The 19,319-nt window shown below is 39.5% G+C and overlaps 1 protein-coding gene across 3 annotated transcripts in view; it reads right to left on the bottom strand.

Annotated features, from left to right (window-relative positions):
- Nucleotides 1-19,319, bottom strand: part of LOC132837615 (exostosin-1c) — a 48,221-nt gene that overhangs the window by 3,256 nt on the left and 25,646 nt on the right. For all 3 annotated transcript variants that reach the window (XM_060857378.1, XM_060857376.1, XM_060857377.1), the window contains exons 3-5: nt 1,654-1,747; nt 314-421; nt 25-144 (exon numbers count right to left, since the gene is read on the bottom strand). In XM_060857378.1, coding sequence (XP_060713361.1) covers nt 25-144; nt 314-421; nt 1,654-1,747 — 322 coding nt within the window. The remainder of the gene's footprint in view (nt 1-24; nt 145-313; nt 422-1,653; nt 1,748-19,319) is intronic.

Here is a 19,319-nt window from a genome sequence, read left to right on the forward strand (position 1 = left end):
ACATACAAAACACCTTATGCTCACCTCTAAAGTGGTGAGAACTATCTTGTCCACTGAGGAGAAGTAGGCCTCCCAAAGCATCTGGGTACGTTGTCTCAGAGCCAGAACCCGGTCAATGCCCACTGCCCTCACTGTAGAAGGCACCTTATGGGACAGAGATTTGATTTTATTTAGGGAACATGCTAAGTTAAAGGTTGTACATGAAAATGCTATGCACTTGTTCCATATATAGACCACTTTCATTCCCCCAGTTACATGCTTTTAAGTGGCTTCAAAGTTCACTGCTCTCAGTTTTTGTTAGCATGATGTTTACCTGAAGCAGCAACCTCTCATCTCCCTCGATAACTGCCTGGTTCCACTGGATGACATCAGAGAAGGGCAACTCCCAACCGTTGCTGAGCAACACTGGGATACAGGCCGCCTAGGGACAGGGAGACAGGAAAAAGAAGGATTAATAGACGATAACCAAAATTCAAAGTGTTTGCTTATAAAATAAAATAGGTTCATATCTATAGTAGTCATTCACATGAGGTTACAGAACTCTTCTTGAGTTTAAGAGGAACAGTTTAAGAGGAAAAGTTTAAGAGGAAGGTCCCTATCTCAAGGGACCAAATCAACATCAATCCTATTATTAATTCTCGACAAGAAATGGCACTAAAGATGACTGATACTGAGTATCCTGAGGATGCTAATTAAACAGTATCCTTCCTTTGATCAATAGTAGGTGGGAGCCTTGGTTTATTAAGTTCAGTCTGATATTCCTCTTCTCTCTTGTTTACTGAAGTTGCTGTACTTTCTGTTGTACGCTTAGAAATTTGTATTCCAGCTTGCTTTCTATCTCGCAGCATGCTTGTTGTTCTGGTGTTAATTGTTTTAATGAAATCACAGGAGAGCATAGTTTTAAGAACAGGCAGAGATCAAACAAGCTCCCTCTGGTGCAGCTTAAGACGATACTATTTTCGGACAACAAAAATTTGCTCCGGGTTGTTAACTTCTAACTATCGTATCTACATCGTGTCTGGACTTTGTCTGTGTGTTCATACTAAAAGAAGGTAGATCAGAGGTAAAGGAATAACACTGCTCTTGGCTGGCGGCTGCCAATTCTCAGATGTGTATGCACATTTTGGTGTGCTGGGTCAAAGGATGTTCTAGAACTTTCCACTTACAAATCCACTGATAATTGCCAGTTCTTTAGTTCTTTATGTGGCTTTGGCTGGCACCAAAGAAAAGAGAAGCTCACAGAGGAGTGAATGGAAAAGTGAGAGCAAAGGAGACAGTGAACTTGGAACAAAAGAAAGAGAAATTGCGAGGAGGAGTTACTGTGTGGGTATGGCTGCCAAACACCGTTTTTGTGGATTTGTCCATTCAGCACTGCTCAGCAGAGCTAAGGGCACCCCGTGTGAGCTTCCGGCCCTTTCACACACAATGCCAGTAAGCCTAAAAATATATGTTCTGTAGTTGCCCACCCAATGCCTAATGTTTCACTAGTAAACCCTTGAACCATTCTACGTATATGGGTTTTCTTGCCACAAGGTGGTTGTGTCATTTAGTTTTATTTTTCTGTGCTGTGCAGTTGCTATAACATCTAAAAACTATTGACATCAGGACTGATCACTTAAATAAATAAAATAAACCTGGATAACACCACCATACCTGCAAGGACTCAAGAAAACGAAAGGATCCCAAGCGTCTCCCACGAGGAACCAGGCAGAAGGTGGAGTTGTGGAGCAGCTCCTGATAGTCAAACCTGTGTAAAAGACACACACAAGACAAGCATGAGCACAAGCAGAAACATTCTCTACACTGCAGAAAGAGAGCTTTGTAGTTCATTAGAGAGGCTTTTTGATCTGGCCACCGTCCCTGCCTCAAGCTGTTGTCCCTGGCAACCTTTTAGCATTTGTAAGAGTACGCTAAAGGATCCGAATCCAGTTCCTTTGTGCAATTGCCACCATTAAGTGATTAGTGAGAGAGAAATGGGGAGAGAAGTCACTGTTGACCCAGATTGAGCTAATGATCATGGATGAAAAGGATTGAGCAGCAAATCCGGTCTGTTTATATATGAAATAATTCCCATATCTAGTAACTATCCATAGAAGTTCTGCATGAATTTTGTCTCAGTTGGAGAAAAAAAACATATGATATGGACCAACAACATCCAGGCAATCAGGTTAAGAAGGTATCTCTATTTGGTCATGAATCATGGTGACTATAAACAAGAAAACTCCATATATTCTATCCTAGGCATGTTTTATGGGCCTGGCTTTGGAGGGTACACAAAAGGGATGGCCTGTGCTTGGATTCCTAGCTTCGAAAACTGCTTCCTTCAGCAAGTGTCCACTAAAATGGCTGACTTTACAACTGAACATCTACAGAAACAACGGGACCCAAAAGGGCAACAACAAAAGGGGAATCATAAAGATATCTTCATTCAAGTGATGGACTGCTTTCAGGTGTGAAACATAAGCAAGAAATTTATAGGGTTTAATTGAGAAGTGGGATTAATTTAGTCAGCAGGTTTCTAGGAGAATTGTGTGTGCTTGACTACTAAGTGCAGCAATTAGCCCATCATCCACAACTCCCAATTAGCTGCCTAAGAACAGTGACCTTCTCACTGCCATAGAAAAGACACCTCCTTACCATGAGTACTAGCTCTGCATGTGTTAGCATACATAAGTCTGCTTTTCACTGATGGTTGGCTTGGACTATAAGAGCCCTTATTTTGCTTTCGCACAAGTTTGACCCTGTGTGGGCAGCGGGCTTTGCTCTTGAAAGAACCCAGTGTTCCTCTGCAGGCCGGCAGGGTACAGCGACCATGGCTCGCCTCCAGCGCCACTCCAGCAGGAGTGCAAACACTCTGCCATAAAAGCACCTCTATCTCTGTTCACTCACATACATGTTTATTTACCGCTGCAGCAGGAGAGCAAACAACCATGCCATCCATCTTCCCCCCCTTCTGGCTCCTTATCAAAGCCCAGCAAGTGTCCAAAGCCAAAGCACCAGGTTGACTCAACATGTGTCTGAATTTAAGTGCACAATACAGTTTATTCAGACTCTGCTCTACTAATGCTGTTTATATTAATATAAAACTGGAATTATGCACTAAACCTATGTACTAATATCATAGAGACACTGAGTCAATTGAGCCAGACAAACTAAAGCAGAAGAAAAATGTCTTACTTTTTCAGTGCATGATTTTTTGGGGCTAATCTGGGGTTTGTGATTTAATGCACATGAAATTTTGCTGACTTTAGACTGAAAACAAGCCACTGGACTGAGTGCCGGATGGCTTTGATGTGGACCCTCATCTGCTTATTACTCTACTCAAAAAAAATGTAATCAATACTAACCAATAGAATACATCAAGTGTATTCATCTCTTGTCTCAAATTTATTTGAGGCAGTGTTCTTGCTAATGCTGTGATGTACCACCAAAATATATGGTCACAAGCTGCTGTTGAACGCTAGGACATTTTGTCAGTGGCGGTATTTAGAGCCCCTAGTGGAATAGCTGACATTAGCTCTTTTTTTAATCTTTCTATTAAATCACGGTCTACAATACCTTTTTAAATTGGAACAGATATTCTAACTACGTTTGATCGGCTACCATTAGACTCTTTATTGGGAGGATCCCGGCCCGCGAGCCATATGTTGTTTAATATGTTTGAACGTTTCCATTTATTCTTCTGCTTGGACTGAAGAGCTTTATTAACATTGTAATGTGGTGACTGTGGAGAACTGATGCTACCAAAACAGTGCCATTAGATTAGTACTGAAGCACTGAAAGTGTGAAAATCCCATGATGTGCACACAGGTTTTTGGGTGAATAACCTCATCTGCCAAGTAATGGATAGCTGTTAATCTGTGCTGTGTTGTGTTTCGAGTCTATGGGGATGGAAAGGAGAATTCATCTGAGCTGTAGTTCAGCACCAGTTAAGAGAGTAATCCTGTTTTTACCACCACCACAACTATGTGGGTGTTAGTGAGATCTTTTCTTAGCTGTTATGCACCACACGTTACACTTGGCTTATTCCATGGGTCTGAAGTGAACGGGTATGTTTGAATGTAAATTAGCTCCGGCCCACTTTTCCCTTGCTCCCTCTCTTTTACTCTCACTGTGTGTTCTTTCACTGTGTATTTTAATGAAGCCATTTACACAGAAGTGATGGAACAAATAAATGATTTAATTGTCCCTTTTGTTTTCTACTAGCTATTAAACAGGCTTCTTGCACTTCCATTTGCAGAGGTTGAGTCGTGAAGTGAGCCAGCTTTTTTTTTCCAGAGGGTAAATGCATGTGTCTATAGCACACTACTGCTGTTATGGGACACAAGGGGACATGGAGCGTGTCTCCAGTCTGTAATGTTGGGGCATGACCTACTGCAGCACTGCATACTGAGCAGTTCAGAGGCAGAGTGTTTATGATTTGTGTGTGTGTGTGTTTGTGGAGTAGTATAAGCAGTTGCATATGTAAAAAGTCAGGAGTACAATGAATCATTTTAATTATGATCATGTATAGCTTTCTAATTAGATATAAACAACTGCAATTCTAATGTGCTATAGATAGATAGATAGATAGATAGATAGATAGATAGATAGATAGAGCGAGCAATAGCATACTGTGACTTTTAAATATGAATGTTTATTAATATTTGGCGAAGTTCTCAAATTTTGACAGCTGTCAATATAATATTAGCTCAGAGGAGAATCTCTGTCAATGTCCCAGGCTTTAAATAGGAGAAAAAACGAACGATATGAATCATAAACCTTCAACCAATCAGGACAAAGAAGGTCAGTCATATTACCTGTCAATTTCAAAAGCTCTCTCTGTTGACATTTATATCCCAAACTTTGTGCTCATATGTTTTAACTGTCCATTTAGTTCCTTATTGTGACAGCATATAGTGAAGTCCTTAAATAATTCGATATTATTATTATTAGGACATAGAGTTGGAAAAACATAATGAATATGAATATTTAGTTCTAAATAATACTTGTTTGCAAATGAGTACATTCAAGTCTAGAACCCATAGACACCACCAGATTCTGGGCTTCTTCCCTGGTGTTGCTGTTTTGGGTCTTTACTACATCTGTTTTCAATTCTCCTGCTTGTTCTTAAAGTGTTTCACTTTAATTTTTGCCTGAAAAGCAACTCTGTTAGATTCAGGTCAGGTTGACTGACTTGGTCATTGCAGAAAATTCCACCACTTTTCCTTTAAAAACAAAAATCTTGGCTTACATTTCGAAGTCTGCTTCAGGTCATTGTCCATCTGCAATGTGAAGTGGTGTCCCATGAGGTTTGAAGCTGAACCTGAGCAGCTGATATAGAAACCTAAACTTCAGAATTCATCCTCCTGCTGCCTGGGTGTCAGTAGACACATCATCAATAAATACATAGGAACCAGTTCCACTAGCATCCATACACACTCATTCCAGATGATTCTGATGACAAATAACAGGCTGTTCTTTTCATTTTCTTATACTATTCTCTTCCTGTCATTCTGGTATAGGTTGATGCTTGTTGCCTCCATTCATAAGCTGTTGTTCCAGATCTCTACAGGCTCTTAAGTCTAATCTTCCTATTTTTAAGGTTTATTACAGATTGATATGTTGTGGTTAACACATTGTATTTATCCTGGTGTCTTCTCTTGATTCTTATGAAGGGGGTTTTCTTCACCAGGGAAAAAATCTTCTGTCATCTTTATGCCTTCTGGTGGTGTTGAGCTCACTAGAGTGATATTTCTTTGTAAGAATCTACCAAATAGTTCACACATTCAGATTCAGACACACCTAATGATTTTACTGTTTCTCTGATGGGTTTGTTTTGATATTTCAGCCTCATGATACCTTCTTCACTTGTAGTGGCAGCTCTTTGGACTTCATGGAGAGTTAAATCAAATCTAGGCATTTTATCTGGTTATTGTAAGTGAAATAATGAGGGAATAACCCAGACCTGGTCATGGAACATCTGAGCAGCCAACTGTCCAATTATTTTGAGTCCCTTAAAAATGAGGGACCACATAAAACTTAAACTGTTCCCCAGATTTACATGTCCTTTTTTTAAATATACAGTATAGTTTTTTGTCATTATATGATTTACAGTGAGCATTCATATTATTAATTACCATTTTATTTTATGCACACTGAATTAATAAGATTAAGGATGTGTTGTATTTTGATTGAAAGATAAAATAATATAATACAAATAAAATAATATAGGTGTATAACATGCAAAGTTACACAGACTAAATTAAGTCGTGACGGGTGGGACTGTTCGAGGAGCAAGTAAAGCCATGCTGGGTTATTCCCCAGTACAGTGCCTTGTTTAAGTATTCACTTATAATAATGAATTAATTCATAATGAAATAACATTGCATACTATATGGTATATATGGCGATCATAACAAGCAAGTAGTTTAATCCTTCAACTCTGTGCATTTGCTCTCTGTGTTAATGTACACCTCTAAGAAGTAGATGGCAGTAAAATGGTCTGTTTGTGTGTCCTGGCAGACACAGACATGTTTACTCCAGCGAAGCACAAAGATGCCTAACAGTCTTCTTTCCAACTGCTTGCGTGTCCTTGGGGGAGAGCTTGTCAACATTTAAAAAGGAATATGCAGGAAATCCTTTCTGGAACTAAACGAGCAGTTTTCGTTGCCAGTAACAGATGAACTGCTCCAGTCTGTTCCCCCTTGACTTCCCCTTGCTTTCTCTCCTGTTCTGTCTGGCTTGGCTTTCCTGTTTCCCAATAAAACCCTGCATTATTTAGGTCTAAATAAATTATAGCCTCTCTCTGTATCACTGAGAGGTCTGAGAAGTGTTCTCTAGAGGCAGCTGCTAGTCTCTCTTTGTAACATCACTGCCCAGCATTTTTTGACTGCTCAGCTGTTGCCAGTGCCTGGAGTGCTGCCATGTCGAAGTGTGAGAGAGCAAGAGCGAGAATGCGTGAGTTCGCAGCCAAGTGAACGAGTACCTGTTTGGGAATGCAGAGGCGGAAGAAAGCGCATAAGAGAATGGGGTTAAATCCTAATCAGGCCCAATGTGTGTAGGTGATGGAAGCTGGAACTGGAAAAATTGTTCCCAGTTAAGACTCCGCTTTTACATATGATATGATGGCTGTTATAGCACACTGCTGGGTGTGTGAAAGAAATCTTATGGGGAGATTTTTTTCAGTAGTCTTTTGTAATGAATCTCTTGAATGTAGCAGCCTGCCAACCACTCTGCCTTTCTATGATTACATTATCATTGATGCTCCTGCCAGACAGACTCCAGCAGCTATCTCACACACACACACACACACACAGCTGGGCCTGGCCCATCTCTAATGACGGACAGCCACCAGTTGCCCACTGATCCTTCTTTCATCCGTATCGGAAGCGCAAAAGGTCATCGGTCAATCTCTCGTATGTTGTTTGCTGCTTGTGAGGAATCATGTGAGGTTTTATTTATTTATTTATTTATTTATTTATTTATATTTTATATCGTCACACTGGTGAATCATGGAGCTCAGAAACATGACAGGTTGTCTCTGTACCTTAGTGTGTGAAGGCGTCAGAGATTCTGATCTGCAGTCACCCCATTAAAAAATACTGCACATGCTAACCATCTAGAACCTCATTAATCATGTAGGGATATTTAAGGAACCAGTTCGTAGGTCATAGTTCATTTTATTATATATTTCTCCAGATTTATTTCAGTGACTAGTTTTTAGTTTTCTTACTTGCTACAAAAACAGGCTTAAAAATAAAGATTACTGCAGCACGACTTCAGAGCTTTTAAACTTTAAAAAAATATGTTCACTTCCAAGCTGGCAAGGGCACGGGCTTAACAAAGCGTGTCCTCTGGGCGCCCTCATAAGAGTCTTTATGCCATTAAAATTGATCTGAAAGGAATGCAGGAGTTGGGGAGAGGTCATGATGGTAAACAAGATTTATTTTGCCATTGAGTCCGTCCCTGAACATATTCGCTAAGCAGATATTATATATGAGCGGCATCTTAAGGCATGAAACCCATGAATCAGCTGGGAGCTTTCTAGTTTTTTTCTTTGAACAGACGAAGTTTAAGTTGTTGAGGTATTTTTGCTTGCCAGTGTTCAAACGCTTCATTAAGCTGCGCTGTAAGACTCTTGTGGAGACTCACTGCTGTGGAAAATTTGTGTATAAACTTCCAAGGGAGTTTCTGGAGTGGCTGATAGCTTGGAATTATAGTGGCAAAAATATTTAGTGCACTAATAGTAATATAGTAGGACTTGAAGTACTCACAAATTCTTATTGTTCTTCTTTTTATTATTATTATTATACATATATACCACACATTGCTTTTTATTTATTTACTGTGTGTATCTGTATGTGTGTGGAAATTAGCTGCACCAATAAAACCTCTGTAAAAGGGGGACTTTTTTTTGGCAGGCAAGTGGAAGCTTTTTTTTTCTCATAGGCTGGATGTTGGTCATTTTGGTTTTCCTCCAGTTTACAGAACAAACAGCCAAAGAGTTTGGATTTTCTTTTCTGAAATTGTTTTATCGATATTTCATGCCAGAATGTGAGGAGATGTTGCCAAATATTGAAGAATATCTTATATATTTATATATTGAAGAAGGAAATGCTGATCATTTGTTTCGATAATTGATTTGATAAGTGTTTTTCCTGAACACATCTCACTAGCTTTTTTCAACCCTACATGTCACTTATTCCCTTGTTTCAAGCCCTTGTTACATAAAGTATGGGGTGTGTCAGTTTTTCCAGAAATATTCCAGTAATATTTATGTTCTAAATGGAATTCAAAGGAATTCTCTTTATTGTTTATGAAGTGCATGAGTTCAGGTCAGTGCTCAGGTCAGTGCTCAGGTCAGTGCGCAGATCAGTGCTCAGGTCAGTGCGCAGATCAGTGCTCAGGTCAGTGTTTAGGTCATTGCGCAGGTCAGTGCTCAGGTCAGCCTGTGCTGAGTAACACAGAGGGTTTAGTAGCAGGTCAGTTACACTCTGTGTAATATGTAACAATTCAGATGCATCTCTCTCCCTGAACTGAGAGGAAAAAAGTGAGAGTCAGAGAAAATGAGAGGGATATGGGAATGACTTAAAGGATGTGAGAAATCAAGGCAGTAGAAACGTCTCAGCACCCTATAGTGAAAAATTTCATATTATAGCTTGAAATAGATTTCATCTGTGACACAAATGCAATCTCTCGCCCTCCCTATCTCTGTCTCGCTGTCCTTCTTCCCTTCTTCTCTTTCTGTGTAATCTTCACTCCAACAGCTGCAAAGTCAGAATGCTGCTGCTGCTGTGATGAAAGTGTGTATGTGTACGTGCGTGTGTGTGTGTCTTGTGTGCACACACAGATGTTTTAATCCGATTGCATGTACGAGTTTCTTTCTATTTTTTTAATAATCCCTGTCACATGTGAGTTACAGCAGTGACTGTTGCATAATAAGCATCTCCTGGGTTCTTCTACCTGTCTATCAGTTCCCGTCTTAAGCGCACACACACAGACACACATATACACAGACACACACACTGTCTCCTTCAGTGCCTTGTGGTTTATGAGTCACTTGATGGTGCTGTGTCACCCTGAGAAGTCCCATTTGTTTTCAGTACCAGAACAAACCTTCATTACCACTATACCACTGCATGCATTTACACCATCGGCTTATATATATGTGTGTGTGTGTGTGTGTGTGTGTGTGTGTGTGTGTTGTTTTCAGCATTTCAGCTAAATTCGGCTGTATTTGTCCTGGCTTCTAAAATAATGCCTCCCACTAGGTACTCATATACTGACTGCATACTCCCTGCCATTAAATGTACTTGTGTGTGTGTGTGTGTGTGTGTTTACGAAATCCATCCATTGAAATATGTGTATTTCCCAGTTCTACCCCATCTATTTTATTCTCTTTCTTTCGCTGTTAATTACAGAAGGATGGGGATAAAAGGCCTGAGCTCTTTAATCTGGACTGATCCTTTTACACAGTTACTTAGTCCTGTATCACACACACACACACACACACACACACACACACACACACACACACACACACACACACACACACACACACAAACACATTGGTAAGAAGAAATTACAGACCCATGCCCTCACACACACACACACACACACACACACACACACACACACACACACAATCTACATGACAGCATACAATGGGAAGAATGTAGTGTACCTATAGTGTACACTTAATCTTTAATTACATCATAGCAAGACTATATATAAGTCTTGCTATGATGTAATTAAAGATTAAGTGTACACTATAGGTACACTATGTACTGTGTCATAGTGCTCATCAAGAATACAACAGCCTACATCATTATGTGGTAAATTTAGCAACAGATCACAGCAGGCAAAAAAGCACTATGGGAGGTGTGTGTGTGTGTGTGTGTGTGTTTTACTGAGTTTATGTGGCAACGTTGCTATTGTAATGGAGTCACAACACTTTGGTATCCAAACACACTCTACGGCTTTCAAATCGAACAGCCTTTATCCTCTGAGATTGCTCCAGAGTGCAGCTGAAATTCTTGATTCTTATTGGTCAGAAGATGTAGATCAATTTTATATAACAGTAGCAGCTGCTGCAAGGCAAGTCACAAGTTTATATTAATGTCCCGCTTATAAAATGTTTTATTTCAGTGGATTAAAGGTGTGTAAAATGTGTATAATTGTTGATAATGTGAAGTTTTCTATGAAGAGTCTTTGATTTATTTTTATTTTAGTGTATATCAGTTTTGTCACGAATCAGATTTAGAGATGATTGGATATAAATTTGAATTGTTTATCCCTGAAAATTATCACAAGGAAGAGAAAAGGACTTTAATAAAATAAAGCATAACGTGTATTCATCGTAGTATCACATCACCTTGTCAGGGAGTTTCCTGTAACAGCACATTGCTAGTTATGGTATGTAACAAAATCTTTTATTAAGGACTATAATAACAATTATTACAAAGGAAATTTAATATTATAATAACATGATATTGCTGATTTGTTTGTGTTTATGATACTTCAAAGATGTTTTCATTTAACCGTTTTTTTTTTTAATATGAATGAATTGAAATTAATTGACAAATAATGACAGAAACCCAGACGGAAGTGAACCTCCTTTCTTACAACCTGTGTTTTGGAGGTACACAGTTAATATTATACTCTAATTCCACAGAACTGACACTGATTTCATCTGTAGCTGCTTTACAGTAACAGACACACCTCCTGGATGCAGCTAGTAAATGTGAATCGGAAAGGTGGCGCGTTTTTATACACGACGCATCCTACAATAGACAGAATCGACAGACATGGCTGTAATTCACTATGAGGACACCGATATCCAGACCTCAGTAGATTCAGAAGATTTTGTTTTGCTTCAGTTGTCAAATTTAATCTGGATACATTTTTCTGTAGTGGCATATTTCTCTAATTTGAATAATAATGCAGCTATAATAATTATTCTGTAATATTCAAGGATTTTTCTGTAATATAAAATTTTTGTTTGAAAAATTATGTAAAGAAATCACAAAATATACATTTAAAAGGTGTATTAAAAATGTACGGTGATTAAGATTTTCACACAGCACAGCAGTAAAATTTTTTATTATTATTATTATTTAGTCTACTCCTAACAAGCTAGCTAACTCAGCTAATCAGTTGCAGTAACGTTGATAGTTAAGACTGCAAACTCCTTAAAAGGCTAAACCAACACAAATTTCTTGTAAGTGATGTTATCCAGCAAGGTATATTGGTAGGAGAATGTTGGACATGGAGCTGCAAGGCAGGAGGCAAAGAGGAAGGCCAAAGAGGAGGTATATGGATGTAATTAATGAGGATATGAAGCTAGTGGGTGCAAGTGTTGAGGATGCAGAAGATAGGGATAGGTGGAGAGAGATGATTCGCTGTGGCCACCCCTGAAGGGAAAAGCCGAAAGAAGAAGAAGAAGAAGAAGAAGAAGATGTTATCCAGCAAGATATTTCTACCACTAAAAATATTTTTGTGTAATCTGGATGACATTACGAAAATGTCACTACGCTGCACTGTAGCCTGCTCAATTATTAAAAATCAGGAGACGAGACGAGTTGATTGCGTATACCAACAAGAAGGGTAACACAACCTTTTTCATTTAAACCCCAAGTCTTTTTCCAATTATGCTTCATTTGACCAGTTGAATATCTGTCCCACCAACACACCTCAAAGATGCAAACTTAGTTTGTGTGTGTGCCTTATGAAACCAAGCCTGTAGTGTTTTATTAGCATGTGACAGGTGAAGAAACCCATAGTGACAACTAGACCATTTCTTGACGGCATTAATGCTGAAAAAGTGCCGCACTGTGTGCGAGTGCTGTGAGCTCAGGCAGGGATTTATGAGTGAGAAAACCTGAAATATGAAATGGCAAAGGAACTTTAACTTCAGTGCTGTTTGAATCCACATATATTCTGATTCAGTAGTGAAGGCTGGTTTCTAAACTTAGCTGCTGGTGCCTGGGTCTAGATAAAGGGAAATATATCACTACTGGGCACATCTGAAGATAAAATAAAAAGAATAATGAAGGATAGGAGGACAGCTGTGAGAAAGGCGAGACGGTTTGCTGGTGAAAGAAATGCTGATGAATTATTTATACCAAATTTACACATCACTGGGAGAATCTCATTCTTCTTTATACACAAATAAATTGAGGTCATGTGCCCAGATCTGTACGCTAAGGAGGGTAGCTTTTGTGACGAGAAGTGATTCATGAGCTTGTTTATGCTCAAATCATATACAGACACACACATATATACATACACACACACATATATATGCATATGTATACTTATATGTTGTTCTATCGGCTGCTACATGTTCAGGGTTGCTGCAGTAGATCACTTGGTCTGCATATAAGATTTGCCGCATGTTTTAAGACAGATGCCCTTCCTTACACAACCTGCCCATTCCATTCAGTCGTGGGACTGGCAGTGAGAGTTGATACTTAAGTGACTGGGTTAAGCTCCCTTAACCAGGTTAAACAAACCTGGGTCATGTTAACGAGAGCACGGTGTCCTGTCGCTGGTCCACCAGGAGGTATGTATATATATGATATCTATCTATCTATCTATCTATCTATCTATCTATCTATCTATCTATCTATCTGTCTGTCTGTCTGTCTGTCTGTCTGTCTGTCTGTCTGTCTGTCTGTCTGTCTGTCTGTCTATAGAATGTGTGTGTGTTCACTTCTGAGTGCCCTTTGTCAGTGGTCAGTTTTCATGTTTCTGTAAAATTTCTCTTTTTTGTCTATATTTTTGTCTACATGAATATTCAGAATTAACAAACCATCCCCTACCTCACGCCCCTGCACTGTGTTGTGCATTTGATTAAAAAATACTCAAAAATGTAGCCGAGCAAAACGACTATCTCGCCCAGCCATTACAAGAACTCGTGCCATGCTCGGCTCTCCTAAAATACCTCGCATAATTGAGCTTTTGTTTGCTTAGACACTTTCTGACAAATTCATTAATGCTGCTTAGTCACGGACAAACAGAAACAATGAAGTGTTCTGTATGTGAACAGCTGTGATAATAGTGGTAGGTCAACACCCTGTGCACGAGCGCTCTTGAGTCCAGTTTCTGGCTTTTTCTTGTACTTTTGGTGTTTTTGTTGTTTCTTTTTTTTGGCATTGGTGCTGTTTGGCAGCTGGTTGATGTACTTCTCTGTCAGCACATTGTGCTTTGGCTCATTGGGACCAGTAAACCATTAAAAATACAAAGATGGATGAGGCGAATTGAGATAACATGCCTGAACTGAGAGCTGTGGCTCAGTCTTTCTCATTGTGAGAGATCTGCTCCATTTAGACCCGGCTTTCCCAACAGGGGGTTCATGTTGGCACTGTAGGGGGTTTATGGTGGAAATTTTATGGCCTCTATCTAAAACTGAGAAAGAAAACTGTAATTTTTTTCAATTAATTCAATTCAATAATTTATCAATTTTGCAATAATTTACTTTCACAAAGTAAAAGCAAACATTTAAAGGTTTAGTTTTTGTAAAAGTATCTCTTAAGGCAAATAGTTCAGATTGAAGCGTCTTAACTGAATAATCGATTACAATTTAGATGACATACAGTGAAATAAACACAAAATTCATATAGTTTACAGATCTCAGCTTCAGGAGCTCAGATCACACACTTTACCTCACACACCCCAGTTTCCAATAAAAAATAAAACTGAACACAATGAGATTTCTTGAGGAAGATACTCATAAATTAGTAATATGCCAAACTATTATTTTTTCATGTGGTTAGTGGCAAGTGAACTGATATCCTTGGATACATGTGTGCTTATCAGCTCCTGGAAATGTCTGTGGTTGCAATGTTAGTTTCAGGAAGTGGAGTCTCAATGAAGGCTATGGATGATTCAAGCCCCAGCACTGCCAAGCTGCCACATTTGGGCCCTTAAGCAAGGCCTTAACCCTGTCTGCTTCAGGGTGCTATATCATGGCTGACCCTGTGCACTTCCTACCAAGCTGGGATGTGTGAAGAAAGTGACAAATAAGCTCCTAAACGATGGCATGCTCACCTAAATGTTTGGTTCTTGGCAACATTAAGTGTTGTAAAAACCCTAGAGATAGCATGAAGAGTTCTTTGCTTCGATTCCTATCTCTATTTACTTTATATATTCTTGTTAAAAATACTAATCAATCCCAGTGTTTGTATAAGGCAAGTTGGACAATCATTAGAGAGCTTGGTATTGTTTACTACTCATCACATATTCGGGAGGCTGAGTGTAGGACTCCATGAACCTTACAGAGAACCTCAGTGCATTGTAATACACACAAAGACATACAGATAGACAATTGTGTTCTTCAAGATCAGTGGGAATAGTTTGACGAATGCCCACTTAGGGACGTGGTGGCATGATGGTCCGGTGTCCTCTTACAAATGATCCATATCAGAGTGTGTGTTTAGACTAATATCAGAGTGTGTGTTTAGACTGTATCAGACTAATTTCAGTTAAATACTCCACATGTATAGCATACAGCTTCACTATAGCAAATGCAGTGCTATTTCACATGGCCACAAAGATACTCACAAAGACGGCTATGGAATATTTTTTACACAGGATTAAATTCAATCAATCTTCACTCTTAAATTCATCTTAAATCTTTCCATCATGTTGTTTTATTGAGCAAATTTAAGCGGTGGCATTCTGTAAGTGAAAAACAGTGGGCAGTGAAGAATGAGAGAAAGTCATGGAACAGGAGGTAAAAAATAAGCAGCTACCAAGGTGTAAATATGTAATTCCTCCATTACTGCCGTGAGAGAGAAAGAGCGAAAGATTAAGTGGGCCGTCTTCAGCAAACACGTGAAAGAATCGATCACCAGCAAACGGATGACAGGTAATTCCTATTACTGCCTCTGCTTTATGTTGCTGACATCGCCTCTGCACTTTAATCAGTCTCAGCCTGACACACCTACTCTGTGTGTGTGTGTGTGTGTGTGTTTGCAGAGGTACACCACTGTGTTACAGAATAAGTACTTTCAAAATATACTAGTCTGTGACTTTACTCTCAGGGGCATGCCCTCGCTATATCCTTGTCATCTGCATAGTAACGCAGTTTAATTCTTTTCTGTCCGAGAATTATTAAGCCGTTAGTCTAGGCAGGGAAGCATTGGGGCTCCAGCAGATGCTATTTCAGTTCTGTCTCATGGGACAGTGTGGTTGCATTGTTTACATGTCACCTCTGGGGTCATGTGGGATTTACCATTGTGTTGTGGAAATGTACTTCAAAAGCTCTAACTATAATCCACTGTATTGTCAGGCCTGATTTATGTCTGTTCATAGTTCATGTCTTGTAAAAGAAAGGTCAATCCGGCAGAAGATCAGTTTAGCAGGTTTAGTTAAGGCCTAGGGTATGCGACTACCACGGTCGAGGATGTGCCCGTAGTCCACAGGATGAATTTTATTGATGTGCGTGTTTGTTTATGCCGTCTGAGCATGCAGAATAGTGCTGTTCGAGATTAAGTGAGTGCCAGTCATGTAAACAGATAACAGAGGTCATATCAAGGGGAAATCTTTAGATGTGGATAGACACTGGTATGGCTGTGTAATAAAAAAAAACTGACCAGCTTTCCATCTTGTTCATCTATCACACATATTGGTTCCATTCTCTTCCTCTAACACACAGATTCCTTTGTAAGAATGTGAAGAATGGTATTATATTCATGGGACAGAGACAGGCTTCTGATGGAGGGCAGCAGCAGGCTATTGTATTGCCAGTCGCTTTAAGCTCCAGGCTCAGCATGGCTCCACTGTCCAGTGCCTACCAGAGAGAGAGAGAGAGAGCGCACGAGAGAGAGAGAGAGAGAGAGAGAGAGAGAGAGAGAGATGGATAAAGAGAGATATGGAGAGAGATGGATCGAGAAAAAGGTGGAATGGTACTCTGAAATCCATGATATTGACATGGCACTGGGAGTCAAAAAGCCTTTTCCTATGTCCATTATTCTATTAACCATTGCTACTGGTTCGCCTTAGAAAAATAGAGCTGGTTCTTTGACAGGATATTCAATTTCATCCACAACCATGAACTGAAGACCTCGGGGGCTTTGGGAAAACCATTTTGTATCCAGCTCCAGAAACCCATTTTAATCTCCAGCATATAAATCATCACCATCTTCATCATCTTCATCTTCTTATGAAAAGGATTTAAAGAAATAGTCCAGTATAATTAAACCTAATCTCTCCCATCCACATCTGCACCATATAGGCGTTTACCAAGGACCAGAATTGGAAAAAATGGAAAAGCCGAAGTCAATGAAGTTAACGAAGTCATCCCCTTTGATTTGTAATCACACACATACTACAGATGTGGTTGGGGAAAAAAAAAAGGAATCAAACCTTTAACCATTTAACTGATCATTATAATGTTACCACTGGATACAGTACTAATTCTAGTGCTAAACCATCCTTTAGCATTTTCACAGTCTGAATAAATTGCTGAATAAATAAAGATGTTGATTTAGTGCATCCTTAATTTAACCAAGAAAAAAATTCCTTCACATCACATCTGGCATTATTTTTAAGCTGGTTCTGTCAGATACTCCACAAGATGTAATGATGTGTCTCTTAATATCTTAAAATGGTAGTCTCTAAACACTTCGCTGATTCTATCAGTAAGCATTGAATGAAGGGGAGTGTGTTTATATTAGCCCATGGATTTCAGACAGAAGCAATTACACACACACACACACACACACACACACACAAACAGACATGGTGTCATAGATGTTCATGATAATAATATTTTACTTTTATGTATTTGTATCTATATTATTATATTTGTATTTTTCTTTTTTGCTGTTTTGCTTCACATCCCAGTTACTGTTTTCTTAGGCTTTGTTTCATGTCTCTATTAGTTCATATTGTAAGTTTTTACAAGACCTCATCGCCTTGTGAAGCAACTAATAACAATAACAAAGTCTCAGAGGTCCTATTACAATGGGGTGGTGTTGATGGTCTGGCCCAAAACTGAACGACTCCTTCAGAATTCTTTTGGATGGTTAATAAATTCTAGCTTTCAAAAAGAGGTCTTCTAGGGTTTTCTTCTTCTGAAAGGGTTTTGTGTTGCTGGGTTCTACGTAGAACCTTAAAGAATTTCCCCAGATGGACAATGCAAAGAAGCTGTGGAGTATTTATTCACAGTGGTTATTATGTGATAGGAAGGCAAACATAGGTCTAACAACTGCTCTGTGAATGCACAAGAGAGTATATATAAGCGATGAGTGTGTGTGTGTTTGGTGTAACACCAATGTATGTAATCCATGTCTGAAACTGTTCCTGCTGAGATACACAACATAAATTCAACAGTACTGCCTTGAGCAATGGAGCAAACCTGCCACTTGTTCTCACACACAGCTCATATACAGCTCTGCAAGTACAGTAAAGCACAGGCGTGTGTGTGTGTGTGTGTGTGCACCTGTGTGATTGGTCTAGGTGAGCGTATTCTCCAGGTTTCTCATGCTCATGTGTCACCCTATCATGAGTGTAATTGTGTAGAGATACAGGATGCACTGTTGAAGAGCATGTGGCTGTGAATCACATGAATATGTATGTTAGTGTGTGCGTACAAGTGTGCTGCCAGGTGGGTTGCACTTTTTCAGGCCGACAGGGTGACGTGGAGCCGCATTTATGAGTGGATTTCAACCCTCCAGGGAGCTTCATATATAATGACTAAGGCATGCAGAGGGGAGTTTTATTAATGGCAACTCATGAGTATGTGTGCGTTCGCTTTTTTTGTAGGTAGTGGCAGAACAGAGAGAATTAATATTATCACCATGGTTACAGAGCTCACCCACCCAACCACAAGCACGTCTGTCTAACGCTCTTATACCTGATTCTCTCACACACATTTCAAAAGTTGTCAGGCTGCATGTTGCTACTGTGTAGGGTGTCTTTCACACATCAACTAAATATAGGAAGCGGAAATGGGAAGTGTTTGTGCTGTCTCTGTCTTTGCATGCTCCACTCCTAGAGGGTATGCCCTCATAGCCTTAAACACACACGCACGCAAACGCACACACACACATAAACAAAGCAGGCAGTGGTTGTTGCTGAAGTCACAATTAGCAGATAATTAGGATCAGTGCTCAGTGTGGGAAACTCTCCTGGTACGCATAGGACATATTTCCAGAAGACAACATCTCTCTCACTCTTGCTTCACACTCCTCTCACTTCTCTCTCTCTCTCTCTCTCTCTCTCTCTCTCTCTCTCTCTCTCTTTTTGTACCCCCTCCTCTTTTGTACACAAACACACATTAACAGCTCGCCACAGCACTTAAAATGCCGTCTGCTTATCGCTATGCTTGCTGTTGGCAAAGAGTAGGCATCAATGTTGCTGTAAACTAGCCTCTAACTACAGCACACAATGTTTCGGAGGCACAAATACAGCACAACATGCAGAGGAATGTTTTCTGCCCCTTGGAAACACACACACACACACACACACACACACACACACAGACACACCCACACACATCATTATCACTTAATAGCCTTCTTATTATCAAATACATACAGAAAAGCCCTTAGACGTTGCTTCAGGTTTTCTTTTTCATTTCATAATTTAATTTTTTTTTATCCAAAACTAAGCATCATAGAATAATGAATCACTATAACTTCCATTGGGGGTCAATTATCATCAGTTAGGATATGATTAAGTTTCTCCAAAGCTCTATATAGACAAGAGTCCGAATGACTCGGATGAGATGAGTTTACATTAGAGCTTGACGTATTTCCATCATTTGTAGCTGCAACTCATCGTTTGTAGCTGATTTTATTCTGTTTTGTTTTTGAGAAAGAGGGAGAGAG

This window comes from Tachysurus vachellii, chromosome 21 (genome assembly GCF_030014155.1).
Source record: "Tachysurus vachellii isolate PV-2020 chromosome 21, HZAU_Pvac_v1, whole genome shotgun sequence".
In the NCBI taxonomy this organism is placed as follows: domain Eukaryota; kingdom Metazoa; phylum Chordata; class Actinopteri; order Siluriformes; family Bagridae; genus Tachysurus; species Tachysurus vachellii.